Source organism: Globicephala melas, chromosome 14 (assembly GCF_963455315.2).
Source record: "Globicephala melas chromosome 14, mGloMel1.2, whole genome shotgun sequence".
In the NCBI taxonomy this organism is placed as follows: domain Eukaryota; kingdom Metazoa; phylum Chordata; class Mammalia; order Artiodactyla; family Delphinidae; genus Globicephala; species Globicephala melas.
Genome location: NC_083327.1, coordinates 72,084,820 through 72,107,911, shown reverse-complemented (window position 1 = coordinate 72,107,911; position 23,092 = coordinate 72,084,820). Strand labels below are relative to the sequence as shown.

General features: G+C 44.6%; 1 protein-coding gene across 2 annotated transcripts in view; it reads right to left on the bottom strand.

Annotated features, from left to right (window-relative positions):
- Nucleotides 1-19,557, bottom strand: part of UST (uronyl 2-sulfotransferase) — a 301,044-nt gene extending 281,487 nt beyond the window's left edge. Inside the window, exon 1 of one of the 2 annotated variants that reach the window (XM_060283633.2) lies at nucleotides 18,757-19,557. In XM_060283633.2, the coding sequence (XP_060139616.1) occupies nucleotides 18,757-19,009 (253 nt within the window). In that variant the 5' untranslated portion in view covers nucleotides 19,010-19,557. The remainder of the gene's footprint in view (nucleotides 1-18,756) is intronic. The other variant, XM_030853209.3, reaches the window with a different exon arrangement.
- Between the last annotated feature and the right edge of the window lie 3,535 nt (nucleotides 19,558-23,092).

The window sequence follows — 23,092 nt, the reverse complement described above, 5'->3', positions numbered from 1 at the left end:
ACAAAATGGCATGATCAAAGTTACTGAAATAAATGAAACATAAAATCAAGATGTTATAACCTATCCTAATAAAAACGCAGTGCGGATTTTTCTTCCCATTTCAGCTACTCAGAGAAAATAAACCATCAACTTGTAGAACGCTATCATAACAGGAAAACGTCAGCAAAGAGGCAACTCGACATGACTATAGTATACTAAATAAACACCTACAGGATAAGAGTTAAGCTGATTTTCCTGTCAAGCTTTCTTTATCAAGATTAAAAGTACTTTGAAAGTTCAAGCCAGAAGAGTGAGAAACATACTTGAGTACTTTTGTTGAAATACGCTTCCATATGGCATGGGGTGAAACGGAAGAGATTTCTGGGGCCTGGGCAGACCCAAACTGGATGCAAAATTCTCCCCACCCCGTCAGCAGAGCAGCTCAGGGCCCTCCAAACGACTCTGGGTTCAGGTTTCTCCTCTGCAAAGCAAGCTTAACACCCACGATTCGGGAAAGTAAAGAAGTGAGCTTGGTGACACGTGTGCAAGTATTTTTTGATCTTTAAAACACCATTCAAACCTGAGGACCATTTCAGACACCTGCTTAGCCTCCGCGTGGCTTTCTGTTTCCAGAGCTATCTTCATGAATAACAAATCTGCTATCACACTGTGGTCTGAAAGTGTTCAGTGGTTTCCCCATTGCTTGCCAGGTAGTATAAGATACAAGTTCCTTTACAATCTTTTCCCTAGAAGCCTCCCTGTAGCAATCCCACTTCCCCTCTCTCTGTCACAGTCTCTCAACAGCCACCCGTACTACTCAGTGGACTCAAAGGGGCCACAACTGTGCCCACTGGCTTGCCTTTGCCAGTGTTGTTCCTTCTTTCTGGAATGCCTTTTCCCACATCTCTGTCAGGCAAACTCCTATTTATGCTTCAACACCCAGCTCATGTCACTTCTTCCATGAAGCCCTCCCCTTCTCCCTATTTTCCCCCCTATGCTCCCCAAGGGATGTGAATGAATCTCTACTACTACAAACACATACATGAAAGTAATGAATTTATACATCTATATCAGAGACTCGACTAGAAGCTCTTGAGATAATCTTTGTGTCTCTGGCACACTCAATTTTGAAAAATAAAACTGAAAAATTAAAATCTTATCAAATGATCACAGGGTAAATGTTTTAGAAGTTTTAGTCACCAAACTATTCTTTGCAAGAATATTCTTTCAAAGAATAAAAATATCCGATAGACTAAAATGCAATGTACATGATCTTTGGAGGTCTTCTTCCTACACACAAACTATAAATTACAGAAAGGGCAGGAATACACACAACATATAACCACAGCTTGTGAATGCCTAGAGACAGAATTTTGATGGATGTGTTTGTTTGTTTGTCGACACAACGCACACACATCCCTCTGGCTCCTACACTCTGGAGTGCCACCTGCTCTGGCTAGCCTTCTGCCTGGATAATTAAAATGAAGATGTGTATTAGCAGATATTAAAAATGCAAATTTTCACAGTATTCCAGTCAGCAGAGTATCAGATAGCATTCTCTTTATAATCTAGTGGTTGTTGTTCTGGAACAGAAAGAGTCCCTCTAAAGTTTCAATGGAGACTCAGAGAGATTAAGTGAATTACCCAAGGTCACACAGCTGCACGCTGGCAAAGCCAGGACTCAAACAGAGGACTTCTGATTTGAAGCCCAATGCTCTTTTACACTACATTGCCTCTTGTAATAGTAAACATCCTGTTAAAGGTAAATTCACAGAAGAAATCTGATTTCCAAAGAAGAAAATGTAGCTCTATTAGACCATAGGGTTGGCCTTTAAATGTCTGTGTCTTCGGGCTTCCCTGGTGGCGCAGTGGTTGAGAGTCCGCCTGCGGATGCAGGGGACACGGGTTTGTGCCCCGGTCTGGGAGGATCCCACATGCCGCGGAGCGGCTGGCCCCGTAAGCCATGGCCGCTGAGCCTGCGCGTCCGGAGCCTGTGCTCGTCAACGGGAGAGGCCACAACAGTGAGAGGCCCGCGTACCGCAAAAAAAAAAAAAAAATGTCTGTGTCTTCAAATGTCTGTGTCTTCAAATTGTGGTCTCTTGAATTTTATAAACATTAAAAAGAATAACAACACACAGGAACTAAACTTATTATCCTCTAGCTGCTTATAAAAATAGTGTTTAAAAGAGTGCTGTCCTTATTACAAGGTGCTGCAAAGGGCTGAGGGTGGCTTGAGCCAGGCTGTTGATGAGGAGCTCACCTATCACCACCCCCTAAGGTTTCTAGCTAAACTGAAAATGATGCATGTGTCTGGAGGTGGGGTGTGCTCACTTTTTACTCCAGAGACCCGAAAGGAATCAAGAGACTAAGACCTATCCATTTGCCTCATCCCACACTCACTCAGGCAACTCAGGCAGCGTGGGCAAGGAGAGTGGTCATGTCTGCCTGGCCTTGCCAGCGACTCCACAATCCACTGACTCTCAAAAGTTCTCTCCAGAAACAATGGCAGTGGGCTGGAAGCTGGGGGACCTTGTTCCCAGAAGTTTAGGAATTAAATGGCAAACAGGGGTTTCAAACCCTCTAAAAGGAGTTAAGCTTGAAATCACTTTCAACGTTTGAAAAATGAATTTAATGTTAAAGAATGACATCACTCAAGTATGACTTCGTCTCCAGCTAGACTTGCAAAACGATTGAGTTAATTTATACCAAAATAAACGCCGAAAGCATGTAAAACAAAGGTGAAACAACAAAAGAATCAGAAGAAAATATAGGGACAGGATATAAGGCCTTTCTAAGCATGAAAGCAAAGGAAAAGTAATCAATGGAAAAAACTTAATTAGCATAAAGGAAAAATAAAAGAAACTGATTTGAAAAACTAAAGAGCAATTCAAAAAAACATATGTGCATGTATGGTAAAGGGCTAATACCCTTCATCTCTAAAGAGTTCTTAAAATTAGTAAGAGAAAGAACACATCTATAGGGAAAACATGGGAAAGGGTAAAACTGTAATTCCCAAAACATAGTCAAATTGTTCAGTTTCACTAATATTCAAACAAATGTGAATTCGAGCTTAAATATCATTTTTCACCAACTGAATGGGTGAGGAGTTTTGTAAGATTATATCCAGTGCTTGTAAAATAGAGCAAAGCAGACTGCGGCTGAGACACACCGAGATAAGTGACAGTTTGTACCAAAAGCAATTTTTAAATAGGTGCACACTTGACCCCAGCAATTCCAAGTCTAGGAATTTCTCCCTGGGAGGTAGAGAAGTGTGCAAAAATGTAATACTGCTCATCACAGCTTTATGCAGAATCGTGAAAAACTGGAAATACGCTAAACATCAAAAGGCCTTGCTGGAGGAATGACTGTACATTCACAGGAAACTCTGCTGCTCTGAAAACCAATGTTGTTGAAAAGTAAAGACATGGAATAACATTTGTGGTACTGCTGAGTAGAGGAAGAATGTAACCAAATCAAAGCAGTTCTGAGTAAAGGAATTAACATGCTTTTCACTTTCTTCTTTGTGCTCTTCTCTCTATTTTCCAGTTTTCTACAACGATCATGTAAGGGTTTTAATTATCTATTAAAATTGTGTTTTCAAAACATTACACCGAGTCATTCTAATTATTTGCTTTATTTATATCCAATTATTCGCTCTGACCATAAAAAAAAAAAAAAAAAAAAACTTTACCTGGAGTATTTGGATAATAGGACACTTAGCAATGAATTCTGACATCATTAAAATTTAAAACAGTGCAAGAATCTGCAATAACTGTTTGAAGAAACTTTACATCCAAGACCAATTGTTTAACTTCCTATGCTTATTAATGAACTTGACATTAAGTCAAATCTGTATGTTCACAAATCTCCAAACAGCCTGCATTTTAACACTATGGATTGCAGAAATTAATAAAAGCAGACATTTTAAACTTTAATCAGGCAAGTGTGTGATTCTTAAGAAAAATCTAATGTTCTCAACTTCGAACAATCAAATTGGTGAATGAGAATTCAATTAAAAGAAACTTATAAAATGTTTAATAGCACAGATCTTTAGTGGGCTAGGATGAACCCTCACTCACTTTTCTGTTTACAAGTATTAATCACATTCCAAACATGCTACAGTGTAGACGCTTATTACTCAAAGTGTGGTCCTCCGACTGCAGCACCGGTGACACTGGGAGTTTGTTGAGGATGCTGAATCTCAGGCCCCACCCCACACCTACTGCACCTGAATCTACAGTTTAACAAATTCCCAGGTGATCTGAACGCACATTAAAGTTTGAGAAGAGCTGGTATAGAGAAGCTGAAAGCTAAAGTGTTATAAGTCACGGCCAAATAAAAGACTATAGGCTAAGCATCTCTGAATAGCACCACAAGAAGACCTAACGCACACACAAAGCTATCCGGCCACGTATCAACTATACAGGTTCTCCAGTTTGGTTGCCTATCAGAATTGCATGAGGAGCTTTAAACAAATACAGATGCCCAGGCCCCACCCCTGACCAAATGAATGGAAATCAGTATTTTCCAAAGCTCTCCAGGTAATTCTGTCGCGCAGCCAGATTTGAGAACCCCTTAGCTACTGGCATAAACAGGGTCTTAACCAAAGACATCATTAGCCTAATCACAGCTAGGCAGATCCAATCCCTGCTTCTACTCTCCTCCTGTGGCTTCCCAGACACCCCTGTTCATCACTCCTTACATTTATCCTAAGTCCTTCTCTGCCCCTCCTAGTAGAATGCAGCCCCCCAAGGGCAGGGACAGAGTTATCAGTCACACTACTTCCAGCACCCAGTGCATAACTGGAGTTTGATGAACATTTGTTGAAGGAATAAACTTGATTAGATAGAAGAGATGACAGAGAGAAGCCAAATGGGGAGGAGGGCGGGCATAGGAAAACTCATGTTCTCTGATCCTTTAAGTCTCATTGATGTGAAACTTCGATGAAGTGTAAGCCTTGTGGGGAGGACTTACCCTGAAATTAACAAAACGTCACCTGCCGTTCCAGCAAGGTGGCCGGGAAATATCTAGCGAAAGGGAGCTGGCTGTGTTTCGAAACAGCAATGCATTAATGCCATAAAAGAGACGAACCACAGAAGTAGAAGCCTGCCCAATAACCAAAGTATGTTCTCGTAGGTTCTCCCTATCCAAGCTAGGGAGCACACCTGAGAATGTGCCCACACCCACACTTTCTATGCCAGAGTGCAGGTCACAAACAGAGTGGCACCATCGTAACTGTGCACACTTCAAGACGCAGGCTCATGAAACCTACACACCTCTCCCCAGCCATAAGGAACAGGAGAGCGAGACGCAAGAAGGCCTGAATAAAGCCTTGTCTAAACGCATTTGAAAAGTTCGCCATCAAGCTACAAACTCATGAGACTGGAAATGTTATCACTAAATGGTAGCTGTAGGTATCCTTTGCCCAGGTGAAGAGAGCAGTGAAAAGATAGAGACTATGGCTGCTAACACATATTTCTTTCTCCCTCCCTTTATTTCCGGGAACCTCTTCATCTCACAACGGGACTAGAAGAACATGACCACAAACCTTTCAGACTCCGTAAGGCCTCAGATCTCCGCCGGGCAAGCAAAGAGCAGCCTTCTGAGCTGGGAAAAGCACGAGCAAGAAAATAATACGACCTCAATCCAGTCATCTGCTAAAGCAAACTAAAGACACTGCACCAATTGGCTTTCATGTTTATGGAGCTTTCCAGAATCCGTTTCTCCATTCTTACCTCCTTGTCTTACGTAGCTCTTAGTTAGAGAGCGGCTTCTAAGGAGGGACCCTGGAGAGCACACACACATTCTCAGGAGGAACCAACATTAACCCCACACGGCTTAAACATGCATCATACGCAGAGTTTATGTCAACATTCTCCTCCCCCAGGCAGGTCTACCACACCGGAACTCCTCACTCGACCTGCTAAGAGGCGACCACACCACAATTCCCAGGCCAGTCTGGCGAGACTGGAGATGCAGGTGTGCCCCAACCTCGCCTCCTGACTCAGCCCTGCCTTGGATTCTCCGCCAATCATCACTTTCTGTTTTCTTCCCCACTATAGTAAAAATAACTTCCTCTTCAAGCGTCTAAATCTGTATGTGACTTTACACACTTTTTTTGGCACATCGTTGGTTGAATTTTGACACTAAAGCAGAATGAAGTCGCAAAAAATCTGCAATCACATTTCTGTAAAACTCCAACCAGATGAGTCAGTTCCACTGTTCTCTGGAATACTGAGAAAATACTTCCAGGCAAGATGCTGCATTCTAAGCACCACGTCAGTTCCTCCTGTCCTCTGCTTCTTACAGACTCAGCAAAGTCTCAGGGATGGAAGGAAGCAGAGCAGAATGCACGGTGCTATTTGCTGTGAACTGGAAGTGGCTTGCGGGCTGTGCTCCTGAGTGAGGAGAAGGGCATCTCAGGGGGAGACCATCCAACACAACTGTGGCGCCAAGGACTCGGGAAGTCTTGTATTTAGGAGCTGAGACAGAGCTCCAGAGAGCTGCACGCCCTCACCTCCCACCCCCCGCTCCAGTCACCTGCCATGACTACAGAACAGGGGTGGATGTGGCACAGTCATTTCAAAAGAAGACAGTTTAGAAGAGAGTCACTTCTGATACTCCTCCCCATAAAGGAGGCTCACCAACCAAGGGAACTGGAGAATTCCTCAGTTCTACAGGCCACTGAAGGGCCACATAGACAGAGGAAAGTGATTAAGATGCATAAGGGAATGAAAATCATTTCATCTTTTTTTTTTTTTTGCGGTACGCGGGCCTCTCACTGTCGCGGCCTCTTCCGCAGCGGAGCACAGTCTCCAGACGCGTAGGCCCAGCGGCCATGGCTGACGGGCCCAGCTGCTCCACAGCACGTGGGATCATCCTGGACCGGGACACGAACCCGCATCCCCTGCATCGGCAGGCGGACTCTCAACCACTGCGCCACCAGGGAAGCTCCGTTTCATCGTTTCATGTGCTTATTGGTCAGTTGTGTTTGCTCTTCTGTGAATTGCCTGCTCCTATTCTTTGCCCGTTTATCTCATGAATTCTCCTTCTCTTATTGATTTATTGATCTTTTACATATCTGCATACTAATCCCATTTTCTAGAGAAACATCTGTCTCCAATCTGAGTCTTTCTGCCTTTCTGCTTTGTTTATGGGATGTTATTGTTCAGAAGGTTTCGCTTTTATGTTGTTCTTTTTTTTTCATTTATTGTTTGTGCTTTCTGCATCTGAAAGTAACTTCAGATGAGGAACTACTGGAAGATAGATCTGTTTTTCTGGACAAGATTTATGGCGGGGGCATTACAGTCACCTTCATAGCTTCAATTTTCTGAAAGAGGGTGAAGTCCAACAGACTATTCTATGTAGCTCCCAGAAGAACTAGCAGAAGTAGAGAGAAGCCACAGAGAAGTAGCCTGCCACACTGTGCAAACTCCCTCAGCCACTGGAGCTGTCCACAATGGAATGGGAACACCAGCAGTAGGCAGCTGGGCCAAGACTGTGAGAATCCTCTTTGAAAACACAGCTTTCTTATCCCTACTTGTTTTCCTTCTTTCTTCCTATCACACTTATACTCTGAATTCTGGAGATCCATGACTTACTCTGCTTCCTCTCTCTCTTTGCCTTCCTAAGGACATTCTGCTTCCCACAATTTCTGAAGCAAGATCCTCTCCTTATCGTCCAGATAGGCTGGGGCAAACTGGTGATGGGGGCAGGGATGGGGAGTGCTGCTAATTTTAATTAAGATCAAAACAAAACAAAACGAAACAATGATTAAGACTTTGAAAATGATGGCCTAAAATATTCTGGCATATTCTACTGGCCTTGGTCACTTGACTACTGAAACCTTTTAAATAACCATTTGGCTCCAAAGGAGATACCCTACAGTTTCAGTTGTTACAGTTAAATGGCTTCTTAACTCTTTCAACACATGATTTTAAAGTAGGTGGGACCTTAGGAAGCGCCTAATTCAGTCATTCTAAAGAAAAAAGGGGCACCATCACCTAGAGAGCTTCTTTAAAGAACCCCAGAGCCACACCCATTCTCCCTTTCCTGGCCACTGGGACATATTCCCAGATAGACCATCAAGACCACATGGAAACACTGCTGCTGATGAGGGAGGGTCCCAGGAAAGAAAACCAATTGAGAATCCCGGACCTAATCAAACGTCTTCATTTTGGAGGTGAAGAAACATGAGCTTAGGAGGCTCGTGTGACTTAACAGCACTGACCCGTGAGCTATTTGCGGACTCCCTCCAGACCCAGGTCCGCTGGCCCTGCCAGCCACTCGCACAGCTTTGCCTGACAGTTCTGCTTCTCCAGTGAGAAGGTACTTATGTCAAGCAGCCCACATGTCAAAACAGGAAGCTCTGTGTTGGAGCTGCAAGGTCCCGGTTTCCCTAGACAAAATTTAACTTTCTATCAAATAATGTAAGATCCCATTTGTTTTCAAGTTCTCAAGGAATTGGGTAACCATCCACACCAGATAGTAACGGCCCTGTGGCTCTGGCCCCTACACTCATCCATGGCTGGGCAGGTGAAGGCAACGTGAAGAAGCGGAGAATGGAAAACAGAAGCAAGTTCCCCAGCCTTCTGAGAAAGAAACGATCCACTACTTTGGTTCTCTGCTCTTGCCCTGACTTCCAATGGAAGGGAAATGGGAACCAGAGAAAAACCAGTGCCAGGCTACTGGACGCGGTAGTTCCATCACAAGTGGGAGAAGCTCTAGCAGCAGTCCCGGTGTATGCCTGACACTGTGATCGTCTGAAAGGGTCTGATTCACGTGGATCGCCAGTCCAGTCCTAGAATGGCTGGCGACCGCAGAGAGTACGCTGCGTCATACTCCCTCTGTACAACTACTTTTCTTTCGTGAATGCGGGGAGGGGGCGAAACGTGTGGATAAATTCAAAACAGAGGAAAGCAGGCTGTGCAAAGAATACGTTTCTTAAAGATTGTTTCCAGGAGGCAGAAGAGAGGATGAGAAGCAGAAAGGTTTGTGTGTAAAGTTAACAGGGCAAATGACTGGAGCTTATCAGCTGTTGAAGAGCCCTCACCAGTTTGAGGGTGAGGGTGACAAGATAAGCCACAAAAATGCTGATTCAGTCATTTCATATTTCTTGGGTCTACTAGAATGGTGCTTTCAAATGGAAGCAAACCATGAATGAATTTGCGTACTCCACTAGTATGTGTGCTTGTGCAAGTGTGTGTGTGCACGGGTGTGTGGGCCAAAAGAAAAGGGCATCTGAGAGACGCAAAGAATAAGGTGAGAAAATTGGCATTTGCTGAAATCAAATGCCATGCCTTGAGTCAGATAAGTACTTTATAAAATAGCAATTATTAATCCCATCGTATAGACTAAAACATCTAAGGTTCGGAGAAGTTAAGAGAATCGCCCAAGTTCTCCCAGCTAGTAAGTGGTAGCACAGTGATCACACCCAGATCTCTGCTCTAAAACCTCTGCTCTTTCTAGTATTGGATGCTTCTGGCCCACAGAAAGCTTTCGATGAATATTTTCTGAGTGACTGAACAAAGGAGTTTATATGTCTCAGAATACTTTCATTTTTATTTTCATCAAGACTGTGAAAGTCATATGCACTGAGCTAGAAAAACATCAATGGTGTTTCCAGAAATGCGTTACAGCTTAATGTAAATGGTTATTTAAATCATCTATCAATGAATGAACTAAGAATTACTCAATCGAGGCCATGACTTAAGGTTATTTCCATATCTTTCATTAAACAAGGGTCAATGGGTTCGTGCATTGAGCCTTAATCTTATAATCTATCATTTTGCCATTCTAGGTTAAAATCTGCTCAGTCACTATTTCAAAAACCACATAATCTTATGGTCTCATCTCCTTAAAGAGTCAAATTCATGCTTGAAACGTACTAGCTAATTTAGCACAAATTGCTACCTAAGGAAGATGTTGACTTAGAGCAAGAGATAAACTGCTATTCTGCAAACTCCCAAAACTGGTTCAGGGTTCAGGAAAATGACAAGAAACAAGAAGTTTGAATTCTAGTATGCAGCCAGATCTCTAGGCTGACCGCAGGCATTCTTAATTACAGGGAAAGCTCTATAAATGTAAGTCCAAATCCCCACAGGTAAGAGGTGGACAATTATCCCTGTGCACAGAAGGAAATGTTTATAGAAGTATATGTCATAGTGGTTTTAACATCTTTGCTTGTAGCATATGCTTCAAACAGCCAGAAAGAGATGGGTTGTAGAATCAACTGGCTTGAGTCTTTCCTGGCACACTGCACCACGGTGTCTACTTAAAATAAGGGCAAAGCAAAGCAGAATATGGAACCCTAGTAAAGAATAGTCTGCTTAGGGCTTCCCTGGTGGCGCAGTGGTTGAGAGTCCGCCTGCCGATGCAGGGGACACGGGTTCGTGCCCCGGTCCGGGAAGATCCCACAGGCCGCGGAGCGGCTGGGCCCGTGAGCCATGGCCGCTGAGCCTGCGCGTCCGGAGCCTGTGCTCCGCAACGGGAGAGGCCACAACAGTGAGAGGCCCACGTACCGCAAAAAAAAAAAAAAAAGAATAGTCTGCTTAGCAAATATATTGAATCAACAGACACTTCCTAAGGGTTCCTGTGGGGTACCCAGCAGAGGTGTCACAGTAGAGATGGAAAGTATTTGAACGAGCGTCCTCCTTTCAAGGAGCTTGCCCACAAGTTATCACAATACAAGGTAGAATGTCAAAACTTCAAAAGTGATCATGAAATAAATACTACAGGAGTTCACAGATCATCACTGGAATTTGAGCTTCCTTAACTATCAGCAAAGAGGCAATAGCAGAAGCAAAGGCAGGTAGTGAGGCAAGAAAAATGAGCCAGTGGCTAGCTTTGGGAAATTACAGACAACCGCTGTAAAACCTGAGATAGATGGAGAGGTGCAGCATACCCTCAACACTAAACTGCTATCTGGCTCCCTGATAATTTTAATATGAGAGTGTCACAAATTATTCAAATTGAGTCTCTTTCCAGAAGGCATGGAATTGACTGTACTTATTTTAAAGCTTCTTATTTTGATAATATATATTTTAAAACCTACTGAAAGTTTCTAACACTTTTGGAAAAAACAGTTTCTTCCTAAAAATTCCTAACTTATTTTACTAATTTACTGAAGGACTATATATTTGTCCTGTATATTATACCACAGTGTGAATAAAAATGAATTGCACATGAATTCCAATTTTCTCAAGATTTCCTTGGTAGCCTCATAGTACAGTATATAAGGAACATAACGTACCCAAATGTTTCCCTACGCTGAGCTCATCAGCTCCTCTCTAGTGAACAAACACAAAGACAGAATACTCATTTCCATTGTACTACAGTCTGCTGCTCAAGATTGACTACACTCATATTCCACATATAAGTCACAATAATCTTTGTGACATCTGTAAAATAGTTAAGTGCTACCTATTTATGAATATTCATACATTAGAGCTAAATGCAAAGTGTTTACTATTCAAAGTCATCCATAACTGTAAGACCCCCAAGAGTCTTTTAAAGAGGTCTTTGGGTTCAATCGTTAGGAATTTATTTAGGTTTTACTCTATACCCAGATACTGTACTTAAAACTCAAAACGAAAAAGACAACTTAGTTCAAAGATGGGCAAAGGGTGTGAATAGACATTTTTCCAAAGAAGATATATGAATGGCCAACAAGCACAGGAAAAGATATCCAACATCACTAATCATTAGGAAAATGCAAAAAAAAAAAAAAGCCACAATATGATGCCACTTCACATCCATTAGGATGTCTACAGTCTAAATAATGGAAAAGAGCAAGTGTTGGTGAGGTTATACAGAAACTGGAACTCTCGTACATTGTTGGTGGGGATGTGCAATGGTGCACCCACTGTGGAAAACAGCTGGGCAGTTCCTCGATAAATTAAACATGGAATTACCATATGACCTAGTGATTCACTCCTGGGTATATACCTAAAAGAACAGAAAATACGTGTACATACAAAAACTTACACACAAAAGTTCACAGCAGCACTATGCACAACAGCCAAAAGACAGAAACAACTGTAATGAGAAACAGATAAATGGATAAACAAAATGTGGTATATCCATACAATGGAATATTATTCAGCCATAAAAATGAACGAAGTACTGATACATGCTACAATATGAATGAACTTTGAAAACAATGTTCTAAGTAAAAGAAGCCAGTTACAAAAGGCCACATATTATATGATTTCATTTCTATGAAATGTCCAGAAGAGGCAAATCTACAGATACTGAAAATAGATTAGTTCCTAGGGCTTGGGGAGACGGAGGAAGAGTGAAGGGATAACTAAGGGGAACGAGGTTTCTCTTTCTGGTGATGAAAATGTTCTAGAAGTGACTATCGTAATAGTTTCCCTTACCTAGGTATATACAAAAAACAATTAAAAGCTATTAAACTATTAAAAACTTTAAGTGGGTGAAATGTATGGTTTGCGAATTATAGCTCAATAAAGCTATTTTAAAAATTAGTAGCATAGGGCTTCCCTGGTGGTTCAGTGGTTAAGAATCCACCTGCCAATGCAGGGGACACAGGTTCAAGCCCTGGTCCGGGAAGATCCCACATGCCACGGAGCAACTAAGCCCGTGAGCCACAACTACTGAGCCTGCATGCCACAACTACTGAAGCCCACGTGCCTAGAGCCTGTGCTCCACAACAGAGAAGCCACCGCAATGAAAAGCCCACGCACCGCAACAAAGAGTAGCCCTGGCTCGCCGCAACCAGAGAAAGCCCATGCGCAGCACGAAGACCCAATGCGGTGAAAAATAAATAAATAAATAATCTAATTAATTTTTTAAAATTATTCAAAAAAAATTAATAGCATATACTGAAATGTGCTTTGTTTGTAACGTTCTTGCACAATAGTTGCTACATTCTTTTGACTATTGCAACTAAGGATTTTTGGTGAAATGCTACTGTTTCTGTCCCCATTTCTGACAAATAAAAGGATTTATGTATATCACTGTTTGCTTAAAGTTGAGTTTCTATAATAAAAATAAATATAGGTAAGACAAAATTTATTTGTGGTCAAGTCTCATTTCTTTCCAAAAAAAAAAAAAGCAAGTGACAATTCCTAATCATTCTAGCAGCTACAGTTGTCAAATAAGATGCCTTTTCACTGCCCATCACTGACCCCCTTCAGTACAGCTGCAAGGCAAGCTACAGTTTCTGCTCCTGCAGCTTCCCTGTAGGGAAGCAAAAGATACTCTTTCTTTGGGGACTCAAAAAGCTTGAGCACTTTCATTCTAGTTTCTCAAATACAAAACCAACTAGTGTTTTAAACCTGGACTGATGACAGGGAATTTGAAGAAAGACAGAATCCAGATAATGCATATTTATCTGTATTTTAAAACAATTCATACTGAGACGAGTCTACGTTAAAAACAGTTTACAAGACAGAATGTTTTTCACTATTCATGCTGTGTGTTTACAGAACAGTCTGCCATAGCTGAATTCCATTTTCTGTCTTCTTCTAATACAGTGCTACTGTGTCCCCAACCAACCCTATAAGATAAATTTGCAGCTATGAACAAGAATGTCATTTTCTTTTTATGTCAACAATTTCTATTGATAACATCATATTTTATGCATTCATTTCCTAGATTGCTGTCTGGGGCCTGGAATACTATATTTAAACCATGCGTGATGTGCAGAAGGAAAATTAATTTGACTTTTAAGGTTCAGAGAAACTATTTTGTAACAGATCTGGACCTCAATTTTCACATTTTCCTTTAAATTCATTTAAACTCAGAGAACTTCAATAAAGTTACATCTTTTTCTTTCATTTCTGACTCAAAATTGCCATGCTCATATATAATATACATATCAAGATTAGCAATTCTTGGCTTCCCTGGTGGCGCAGTGGTTGAGAGTCCGCCTGCCGATGCAGGGAACACGGGTTCGTGCCCCGGTCCGGGAAGATCCCACATGCCGCGGAGTGGCTGGGCCCATGAGCCATGGCCGCTGAGCCTACGCGTCCGGAGCCTGTGCTCCACAACGCGAGAGGCCACAACAGTGAGAGGCCCGCGTACCGCAAAAAAAAAAAAAAAAAAAAAGATTAGCAATTCTGAAAACTAAAGTAATATATCTCCATTTTAAATAGTATAATTTAAAAATGGAAAGGAAAGCCTATTAACTTGAGATCAATCTGACAGCTTTAGTCCCCATAAAGGATAAATCACATACCCAAGTCCTGATAATAAATCATTCGAGTTTGCCGGTTGTACAGGATCAGTAGTAAGCCATCCGACTTATTCGGTTTACATAGATGTAACAAGTGTTATTCCAAGTTTTTGATATTTCCACAGCTCATAAGTAATGAGGTTACTGGCAGAGGCTGCATCATAATCTAATTTCTGCGGGAGATTTTATTTGATTTTGGTTGGTTTTCCATAGCAAGTCGAAGTCTGAATGCCACTTCAAAATAAATGAAATAATTTCACTGAACTGGAAAGACTATGGTCTCCAAGTTAAGTATAGCAATTTGCTCTATTCAGCTATTTATCCCATTGTGTGTTTTATGCTCTCCTCTCTCCACCTATTTCAAGGAGGAAAAGAATCAAGACAAGAGTTATGCCTGCATAACTTTCCTCTCCCTGACTTACTGACTTTCCTTTTCTTTTGTAATAAATCTGTTGCAGCAAAAAGCATCTTTAAAAAGAACAGACTTTGCCCTTCCCCAAAATGACTAGAAAAAAGAAGCTGTCTGACCCCTGTTCCTGTGAGAATAAAAAGCATCATTACCAACTCTTTTCCCTTTTTTTCTCCACACCATGCTTTCTGGTTGCCCCCCTTCACCTCATTCCGTGCATCTTCTAACCTCAGAAACTCGAAAGCCAGCTGGGGCTGCAGCTGTTGGCCGGTCCTTCCCTTGAAACAATGGGGCGTAAGCAGCAAAGCAGATGCATTTCTAAAAGCTGAAGTTTAAAAATGAAACCATGGGGCTTCCCTGGTGGCGCAGTGGTTGAGAATCTGCCTGCTAATGCAGGGGACACGGGTTCGAGACCTGGTCGGGAAGATCCCACATGCCGCGGAGCAATTAGGCCCGTGAGCCACAACTACTGAGCCTGCGCGTCTGGAGCCTGTGCTCCGCAACTAGAGAGGCCGCGATAGAGAGAGGCCCGAGCGCCACGATGAAGAGTGGCCCCTGCTTGCCACAACTAGAGAAAGCCCTCGCACAGAAACAAAGACCCAACACAGCCAAAAATAAATTAATTAATTAATTAATTTTTTAAAAAAATGAAACCATGTCCATCACTTTTTAAATATTTTATAAATCTCTTCTCTCTTCCCCCTCTTTCTCTCAAATACATAGGAAACTTTGTGAAAGCAATTGAAAGCAATTGTTTGTGAAAGCAATTGCTTGTGAAAGCAACTCTAGAACAATGTTCTTGAACTTATGCAGGCATCAGAATCATCTGGAAGACTTGCTAAAATGGATTCCTGGGTCCCACACCCAGACTCTTTCATTCCATAGGTCTGCGATGAGACCTGAGAATCTGCACTTGTAACAAGTGTCCAGGTGATGCTGATGCTGCAGGTCCAGGGACCGCACATTCAGAACTACCCGCCTAGACCGTGAACGACTGCTAAGGAAAGAAATTAGGCATTTAAGATTTAATTTGATTCCAATTCACATCACCTCCAGTTGTGTGGCTCTGGGAGAGTTCATTTGCTTAGTACATGGAAGCAGCAACATGGAGATAAATACAGGAAGGTGGAGTTAAGGGCAGGCCAGCTGCTTGAATTATTTCCCTTCTCTGTTGGCCCCTCAAGATACTCAAAGTATCAAGAAAAGGAAAGTGAAATTATGGAAATAAAAATAATCATTTTTTGCCAGTCAGCCCTTTAGATTTCCACTCGCATCTTGGCTCTATTTCCTTTTTCTCTCAAACTGCTTGTAGTGCTAATGCAACGGGTACTTGATTCAGCCGGATGTGGGTTCAAATCTTGCCTTACTTACTATGCGCCCCTCAGCAAGTCGGTGAACTTCGTTGCCCTCCCTTCTCCCATATCAAAAATGGGAATAACAGCTGCACCTACCTATGATATTGCTATGCTAATACAATTTCATCCTACATGTGCACTGATTGGCACATACCCAATAAATATTAGCTTCTATCATAAATGGTCCTTTTTTTTTTCCTGTGAGAATATTCAATATGTTAAACATCACACTACCTATTTGATACAATAGGTGCAGTCATCACTTTGACAAATATTTATTTAGTAGCTACTATGTCAGATGTAATATATTATACAAGTATATTAAAAATAATATCCTGTCAAGACAAATATTGCTATAAATATTATTTTGATTTGGAAAATTTTGACTTTATATGAACTTTTATTTAAGAAAAATACTTGCCTCCAAAATTGGCTACCTAGGAAAATTGAGAGGATGTGTTTACTAACCACAGTTTTGTTTTCACAGACACTAAAATAATAGAATGGAGGAAACAAGGGGAGAGTAGTTCTGCAGATACCTTGGCCTTATTTTATTAAGGGTATATTTTAGATCCTCTTAAAGACCACAAGCCTGCTTTTCCTGAAAATCATTATGTTTACATAACAAAACAACAGGGAACAAATTTGGCCAAGGGTATCCTATTTTCAGTTCACAATGATGTCATTTTTTAACCTGTTACATCAGTCAGAAACTCAATGGTGAGTTAATAATAGGAGCAATATTCCATCCTTCAGTTCTTCCTGGTTCCCTGAGTGAATGCTGTGAATTCACCCTTCCAGCAAATAAGCCTCCAAATTTATCAGGCCTCATTTTTTGAAATATAGAATGAAAGCACACTAAATTCTGGATACCACACGTATTTGGTTGAATTTTCAAGAGGTTAACATGCTAGATGCTGCGGTTTCCTGATTTTAGCCTCACTACATGCCTTTGCTCCTTCCTCCTCCCAGGCTCCCCAGCCCCAAGAAGGGTATCAGAGCCATAACATTTTAAAAGCTGTGTGGAGGTGTCAGAGACAATCTGGTCCTGCCCAGAATTTTACCTATGGAAAAGTTGAGGCCCATGTGGTTCCAGTGCCCTGCCCAAAGCCAAGTGCTCCTCAGGACACCACAGATGTCTTCCTTCCCTGTCCACTGTACTTTCCCTACATCACTTGCCTGCATATTTTGCTTTAAAAGAACCTCACCAAAGAATTCATTATCAGAGTTTATGGAGAAAGGCCCCTGAGCTTCCAAATCACTTCCCTCCCTATGCCAGTTAACAGTGATTGTCGGTAATCGTAACAATTGTGACCTGTGTGGTACTAGCAGGAATCGGAGAGCCTACGAGGCTGTGAGACCTCCTATCACAGAACTCGAAAGAAGAGAGTTGACTCCTTAGCAAAAGTGCATATTACCCCAAATCCTCTAAGAAACCAGATATGTTTGGAAATCTACTTGGGCAATATTTTCCTTTAATTTTCCCTAAAGCATCTTAGAAAAACCGTAGTTCCCTAAAGTTTCTACTGAAAAAGAAGTGTAACTTTTAAAATCTGAGCTTCTCTACGTGGAAAAAAACATTATTTTATCTGCGTGTACATTTGAAAACGCTCTAACACATTTGTCACTTTGTTGAAGTGGTTTTTTCCTTCGAAAACGATCTGCTATCCAGACCTGTGGTTTCTGCGACGAAGGGATTTCTGTGGGTGAGGGTGGCAGCCTCCCGCCGCCGGAGTCGTTTGGCCCATTATGGTGCCAGCGCTCCGGGGGCTTCCCTTTGCGCCTTCGCTCCCGTCACGCAGATGCCGAAGTTTGCCGGGGGCTTAGGTTTATCCCCTTGGACGTTCGCGATTAGCTGAATCCCTCCCAGCCTCTCCCCCCGCCCCGGCCCCCGCAAGACTTGTGAGAGATGTGCATCCTCCCTTAGCCAAGGCGCGCACCGGGGGCCTGGGGGTTACTTTCGCTGGGCCCTGGCACCGCTCTCCCCGTGCCTGGACCACCGAGCTGCGGGTCACGCCCTCTCTCTGGAGACGCTCTTTTCTCTCTTCGCACACTCCTTCCTTACCTCTGCTAAAATAGGCGACCTCGCTCCTAATAAGCCAGGCACAACCCGCCCCCCCCTCAAAAGTTCAGATTTGAGACACAGCGCTGAGGATCGTTCAGTCGAAGTAGGCGACACTGCTGGCCAGGGTGACTCGCGTCCCGGACCCCGGCTCCCCGCGTCTCACTCGCTGAGGACAGTGGGGTGGGCAAGGGGTGCCCCAAGCACAAGGCAGCTCAGGGACAGCGTGGAGCCCGAAAACTGCCCCTGGGCCACCCAGGCCAGGGGGCAGGAGCTCTCGTGGGGCACAATTCACAGAACAGGCCGTGGGTAGGAGTCAATCCCACCCGCGCGACCCCGAGCGCCGGACGGGACGGGACTGTGGGCGCTAATGCCATGGAGGGGCAGTCGCTGCCCCTCGTCTCTCCCCACTCTGCCAGGCTTGAATATACACACACTCGTACACACTCACTCACACGCCTGCACTCCGCCCAGAGGGGGTGGCGGAGGCGGGGGAAGGTATGCAGCGCCCAGCCCCGGGCTACCTGCCCGGCACATCAACCCCGCGGCGCCCCCGCCTAGGCGCAGACAGACTGACGCGCTGGAGGCAGCAGCAATTCGGGGCCGCCGCACCGATGCTCCCCAGCGTCCCACCTGGGGAGCCTCGGGGAGGCGGCGGCGGGGGCAGCTCCAGAGTGCCCGGCGCGCCCCACTCTCCCCTGCACAACTTCGAGCAGCGCGCGCCGCCCTCGCTCCCGTCTCCCTTCCTTACCCAAATACTGCCGCAGGTCGAGCAGAAAGCGCGGGGGTCCCCCGCCGAGCTGATAGAAGAGGGAGCCCAGGCAGAAGACCAGCAGGGTGGCCATGCAGAAACCGTAGTCCCGGAGGGAGAAGCGCAGGAGAGGCAGCAGGGAGACCCGGCGCTTCCAGCTGCCCAGGCCGGGAGGGGCGCCCCCCAGAGGGGCCCCATGGGGCCAGGGATCCGCGCCGCTGCCGGGATGCTGCTGCTGCTGCTTCTTCTTCATCGCCTGCTCCGCCGCCTTGCACAGCCTGCCCGTGCCAGGAAAAGGTCACCCATCCGCCTGCGAGGAGGAGAGCCCGGCCGGCCGGCTGCACATGGACAGGGCCGCGCCGAGGGCAGCCCGGGTGGGGGCGGGGAGGGGCCGAAGTTGCCGGGCTCAGGAGACTTTCCTCGGCATGGTCCCCGCCGCCGCGGCCCGAGCGGCCGAGGTGCCCAGCCCCGGCTCGGCGGCACTGCCCGCGCCCGGCCCGCGCCCGCTAGCGCCCCCGTGCCCCGCGCCCCGCCGCGCCTCGGGCTCGCTCGCGGCCGCCGGGGCTCGCCTCCAGCGCCAGCGTGGACCCCCCGGCTTTGTGTCTGTCGGTCTCGGCGTGTTTTGTCCGGGTTCAGGCTCCTCTAAAAAACGGCAGGGAGGAACGGGAGGCGGACACCATCCCCTCGCTCCACCTCCTTGACAGGGGTTTTCCTCCCTCTCCTCCCCTTTCTCCCTCCGGCTCTCCGCCGCTCTCTCTCCTCCCTCTTCCCTCCCTCTCTCAGCTCGGGTCTACGGGTTTCTCTCGGGTGTCACGTTACTGCCTCTGCCTGGAGCGGGGGAGGGGGGGTGAGGGGGGGCGGCGATTATTCGCTACAAGGAAGAAAGTTTCTGGGGTTTTTTTCCTTCCCCCTTTCTCTACAATCTGGCCTCAGTTCCTGCGCCACCAGCGACCTCTTGGGGGCCCCGCTGACTTCCCTCTCGTAAACAGTCACCGGCAGGAAGAAGCACGACTTCTTCTAGTACTATATGGTTTTTGGTTTTTGTTTGTTTTCTCATTTCAGAAACTCGATTCTCCTTCTGTGTGCCGAGCTGTTTACAAAAGGCCGATGAAAGGTACTTGGAGATAGGTTCAAGACTTTGCTGAGATGGTGAAAGAGCAAGTGGTGTAAATTGTAATTAAAACATGACCCCATAGGGCCAGGCTCATCGCCCCAACTCCTGGAAGAGAACCAGAGGAGGACGCTTGCTCCTTGCTCGCCTTCGCTCTACAGCTGCTCATCCAGGAAGCGACCAGAAAGGCAAGGGGGGGGGGTTATAGGGCGGACTCAAGGAGGTCTTTCCTCTAGCAGACATGAAGAGGAAAGAGCCCCTGCATACCCATTTCATCGCTGCCACCCTTCCTTCCAAGGGAAGTTTCTGGACCTAAAAGAGCACCTTCCGGGCAGGGAAGCTGCATCAAACACAGACCCTCTGGCGAGGGTTGGTGATGCACAGAAAGCGCTGCTCGCATCAGCCTCACTTCAGTAAGAGTAATTCATGGCTAGACATAGGAGCTGTGCCACCTGAGACTTAAGTGACTTGCCCAAGGTCACGGAGATGCCAGGAGTCGAGTTGGGTGCCACACTCAAACCTGTCTGACGCTCAAGCCCACTATAAGAACCACCGCATGGTGCTATCTCCCAGTCAGGGTGCTTTTCCTAATAACTTGCACGGTGACTGGAAGATGGGATACACGCATTTAGCTCAGGCCACTTTGAGAAACAGAAATGGAAATTTCAGGCTCCTTGTGCCTGCCTCACACCTCTGGTTTCCTATTCACTCTGTACATTCCAGTGACTGACAACGGATTAAAGGAAGAACCAGGAGCCAGGGACATCTATGATTCTAAGACTGTTTTCCTGAAAACCTTTATAAAGTTGGGTATCTGAGAAAGTTTCTATGGAAAATCAGGGAGTAGAATCCTGAGATCAAGAGTTTACAATTTAAAAATAATACGGTTTAACCGTCACCCAGACGTGAGTATCTCTGATTCCCGAAGAAGACACATAGATCATGAACTGGAGACAGTTGTGGATGAGCTGAGTGGTGCCACACACATCCACACACACATACTCTACTTCCCAATTTTATGTTGTCCTGGCCCACCTTCTCATGAATGGGAAGGCTGCTTTGAGGCGGAAAGAAAAGGGAAGTCCCTGTGTTCTAGCACAGAAAATCCTAAAATAAAGTGTTAATGGTTTGTTTCACATTTATTCTATGAATCAGATTTATTTGGATTAATATGCACATTTTACAAATGTGAGTGCCCCTGAGAGAATTACGCCAATCAGTCATTTCCCACTAATGTGAATGACTTTAATCAGCATGCTGAGTACCTGAGAATCGGCTCCCAATTAATAAATTTTGAGTTAATGACTAGGAGACGGGAGGAGCAAAGCAATTTGCATAATGTTTCAGAGACCACCTGTGACAAATCGGACCCGCACCTGAGGCCTGGCCCTATCATCTGGAGGTTTTTCATTAGATGTAGGATAATGTACAAGATCCTGTGTGCTCACGAGACCCCCAGGGTCTGGAAACTTCTCTCACAGAATGAGTTGGGAAACTTCCCAATTCTTTCTCCTAAGGAAAGGAATCTCAGCAACAGCGAGGTTATAACAGGCAGTTGGAGCAGGAAGAAAGGAAATAAACATCTTAAAAAATAACTAAATATGGGAATAAGAGTTTAGAAAACAGTGAAAAAGTTATGAGGAAAATACGAGGTGGCAACATTTGGCTTAGCGAAAAATAAGCTATGACATGAAGAATTTTAGAGGGGGGACTTCCCTGGTGACGCAGTGGTTAAGAATCCACCTGCCAATGCAGGGGACATGGGTTTGAGCCCTGGTCCGGGAAGATCCCACATGCCGCAGAGCAACTAAGCCCGCGAGACACAACTACTGAGCCCACGTGCCACAACTACTGAAGCCCGTGCACCTAGAGCCCGTGCTCTGCAACAAGAGATGCCACCGCAATGAGAAGCCCATGCACCACAAAGAAGAGTAGCCCCTGCTCGCCGCAACTAGAGAAAGCCTGCACACAAAAACGAAGACCCAATGCAGCCAAAAATAAATAAATAAATAAATTTTAGAGGGGAAAAACCGGGCAGTTTTTAAAAGATTGTGTTAAGGGACTAACTGCCTAAAAAAACTCACCGAGGGAAAAGGACGGATCTTAAGATACGAAGAAATTTAACACAGAGAAGATTGCTTTATATTTTCACCCCACAAAAACTTAGATGTTTGGGTAAAACTTTGTTCTTTGAAATCCTATAAATGTCCCATCAAAAAAACAAAACTTTGAATTTAAAGTACTTATACTGATGAATGGTATCTTTATTCAAACTAGTTAACAAACCAACTAACTAGAGGAATTTGTGAACAACATTTATTATTAGTCTTATAATTCAACATACTTTATTTAATAGCTTGAGCTTTCTCATCCCTTCTCTCTCTGGTGATTTTCATCTCTCTCACCTGAGCCACTCATTGTCAACAATCCCAACCCCGGGCCATCATCACCTTCTCTCCTCTGCTCATGCTACAACCGCCCACACTCGAGCCATTTTCAGTCTTTTCAAGAACCCTCAACTTTTTAATCCATCACCCATCTCGTATGCTTCCTTCCTCCTTTGTTCAGTTCTGATTCCTGATCCATCGTTCTGATCCCTATCTTGCAGACACCCTTTCATTCCCATGTTCCTGTCATCTTACATGGTACACACTTGTCTGGCAAAACCCAGATAAACACAGCAGTGCCACTGGACCAGATTGCAGAAGACACCCAGCACTGCTAACTGCTTCACTTTAGCACAAATTTCCTTGGACGCTCACTCATTGCTGTCCAGCAACCCCACTCTCTAAAATGGCTATTTCATACTTCTCTCTTCTACTCCCACTACTTTCATCTCTTCTTTCTCAGCTGACGACCTGGCCTCATGCTTTTTTGAGAAAATAAGAGCAGTAGGACAGGAGTGACCTGATTTCCCCACCAATCTAAACCCTCTCTCTATCCTTCCTTCTGTTTCACTGTGTCCCTCTCTGCTTCTAGCAAGGCTAGTCTGTCACTGCCCTAGACTCTTGGATCCACCCAACCCCACCCCCAAGCATGCTCTCTCCCAAGGCTTCTGCATCTCTATAAATGATGGCACTATCAAATCACTCAGGGGCAAAACCCAGAAGTCTTCCTTAGTCTTTCTCCTTCTCTCACTCCTGTGTCTAACCCATCTGCAAATCCTATAGGCCCTACTTTCAAAACAGTATCCAGCATCCAACTTCCTTTGCTACCACTCTGGTC